The 2449-nt window shown below is 56.0% G+C and overlaps 1 protein-coding gene across 1 annotated transcript; it reads right to left on the reverse strand.

The window, feature by feature from the left end:
• Positions 498–1979, reverse strand: LOC8071342 (GDSL esterase/lipase At5g45920). Its single transcript, XM_002437814.2, has 4 exons — positions 1560–1979; positions 1374–1441; positions 1076–1240; positions 498–948 (listed from the first exon to the last, which is right to left on the reverse strand). Exons 1-4 carry the CDS (start codon positions 1872–1874, stop codon positions 783–785), a joined length of 714 nt encoding a protein of 237 aa, XP_002437859.1. The 5' UTR covers positions 1875–1979; the 3' UTR covers positions 498–782.

Consider the following 2449-nt stretch of genomic DNA (forward strand, 5'->3'; position numbering starts at 1 on the left):
TAACTCCGTGAGTTACGTTTTTGTACTTCGTACGTGATGATGTACGCGCGTAAATAAATCGCAGCATTCACCGCTGATGATGCAAGGGTCGCATCTCGCATAGAAAAATTTGTACTACTACTTACTACTCCTTCCATTTCAAATATAAGTTGTTTTTACTTTTGTCTAGATATATAGCAATTTTGATGTATTGAAAAAGCCAAATGACTTATAATTTGGAACTGTGAGGGTACTTTATTACCAGTCCGAAAAATTGTACACTACTTACTTTTTTTAGGGGAATTTGTACTGCTTACTATTACTACTTGATGGGATGGGCCTGCTGGCTCAGAGGCCCAGGAAGTAAGCCCACCAGACGGTTTTTCAAAAAAAAAAAAACATGTATAATTTCATTTCTCACCAAGAGGCCGAAGAAAATGAGTTTGACGCATACTGACAAAGTTCATCCAATATAATTACCAGGCACACGAGACAACGAAACAAATCATTACATTACAACATACTAGTGATAAAGGCAAACAAACCCGCTTGTATTATTGATTTTTTTTGAATTAAATTATTGAAATTTTTGGGTAAAAGAATGGAGCTGAAACAAATACAACAGACTAAACACTACTGCATGAATTATGCTCCCATAAACAAAAGACACATCCAGAACATTCCATGGACAGAAGAACGCAGACGCAGAGTTCCCAATTTTTTTTTAATTAAAACAAACATTAGAAAGTTCCCAGACTTGAAGCCGTCGTCGTAGTCGTCGTCTTGCCATGATGCATGAGCCTTCACTCGTGGTCCTCGAACGACTTGGCCGGGTTGTCGGGGTCCATGTCGCCGAAGAGCGGCAGGTCGGCCGGCAGCGCCTCCAGGCTGAGGTTGGCGTCCTTGAGCGCGAACACCACCTCCTCGAACAGCACCCGGTTGCCGCGCGGCGTCAGGTGCAGCCCGTCCCTTCACAATTTACCACGCAAGAAATGGCCAAGTTTGATTTGAGTTCAGTTGTCTCTGGAGTCTGGAGCGCGATCGAGCACTGAGGAGGAGGCATGACATGACTGTGAGTGCGTGCGGCGTACGGTACCTGAGGAACGACTTCTCCCAGCCATGGAACCTCTGCATCCTGGACCAGACGTCGATGGCCCTGAGCCCACACTGCCGCGCCACCTCCAGGCACGCCTTCGCGTACAACCCCGCCGCCGCGTTGGTGCGCTCCGGCAGGCCGGAGAAGTCGTGCGCGTACGGGTACCTGCATTCGCCGTGTTCCGTGCTATCAGAATGATTGCTGCCGTCGGCGGCGGTCACCTATGCCGATCGACGGTGCCCAAGCGCATGCAGGCGTGGTACGAAAGAAGCTAAGAACATCGAGATCGATCACTCACCGGAGACGCCCGTCCTCGTCCACCGGCGGCGGCGTGATGAGGATGACGACCACCGACGGCCACCGCTTCTGGGGGAAAAAAAAAACAGAGCAAGAGGATGAACGACGCAGAGTTAGTGTCAGTGCCGTGCCGTGCCGTCGTTTCGGAATGCAGGTTGAGCTCATGATCGAACTGGTGGTTTCACACCTTGAGGAGCGCGCAGATGGCGCGGAGGTTGTCCTTGTACTCGGCGAGGGGCACGTGCTGGAGCGCGCAGGCGCGGTCGGGCAGCGCGGCGTCGTTGGCGCCGAAGAAGACGGTGACTGCCGAGACGGGGCCGGCGATGCTGGCGACGGCGCGGCCCGCCACACGCGCCGCCCAGCGCGTGTTGTAGCCGCTGTAGCCGCGCAGCACGACGTCGGCGGAGCGGGAGTAGTGGTTCGCAAGCGACGCGCCCCAGCCGCCCTCCCCGAACGCCTCCTCCGTGATGGAGTCGCCGAACAGCACGATCGACGGCCTCATTTTTTATTTATTTTTTTTATTCCCCCCGGCTGCTCGTGTGTTCGTGCCGATGGACAGGGGCAGGATAGACCAGCAGATCGACGCCGCACTGGTGGTTGCTTAACGCTTGCTCTGGAGTGTGGCCCGTCATGGTATGTGTGGGTTTATATAGAAGGACACGCATGCAGGCGACGGCGAGAGTCGGCGACGCAACGTCTGAGAACGTCGTCGTTTCCCGGGCAGCGATGTCGGTTCGGGTAGAGACGGCAGCGCGGTGGACGTTCAGGCGGGAGGTGCTGGCGTCATCTGGTGCGTGCCGGCCCGGGTGGCGCCAAGCCGGCCGCCAAGCCATGCATGCAGCAGCGCCGCGCGCGTCGATGTCGGCGGCATGGCATGGCATGGGATGGCATGGCTCCCGAGGCCCGAGTGGGGTGGGGAGTCACGCGGGGTTGGACGCTTCGGCGAGTGGGCCCAGCTTTGTCGTCTGGGCTTGAACAGGGGGGGCGCAGGGATTCCGGGGAGGTGCATGCACCGGGGTCCGGGGGGGAGACGGTGGGCCGGCCCGGCCGAAGGCGGTTGAGCCCGTTCACAGCGGT

The sequence above is a fragment of the Sorghum bicolor genome, chromosome 10 (genome assembly GCF_000003195.3).
Source record: "Sorghum bicolor cultivar BTx623 chromosome 10, Sorghum_bicolor_NCBIv3, whole genome shotgun sequence".
NCBI classification, from domain to species: Eukaryota; Viridiplantae; Streptophyta; class Magnoliopsida; order Poales; family Poaceae; genus Sorghum; species Sorghum bicolor.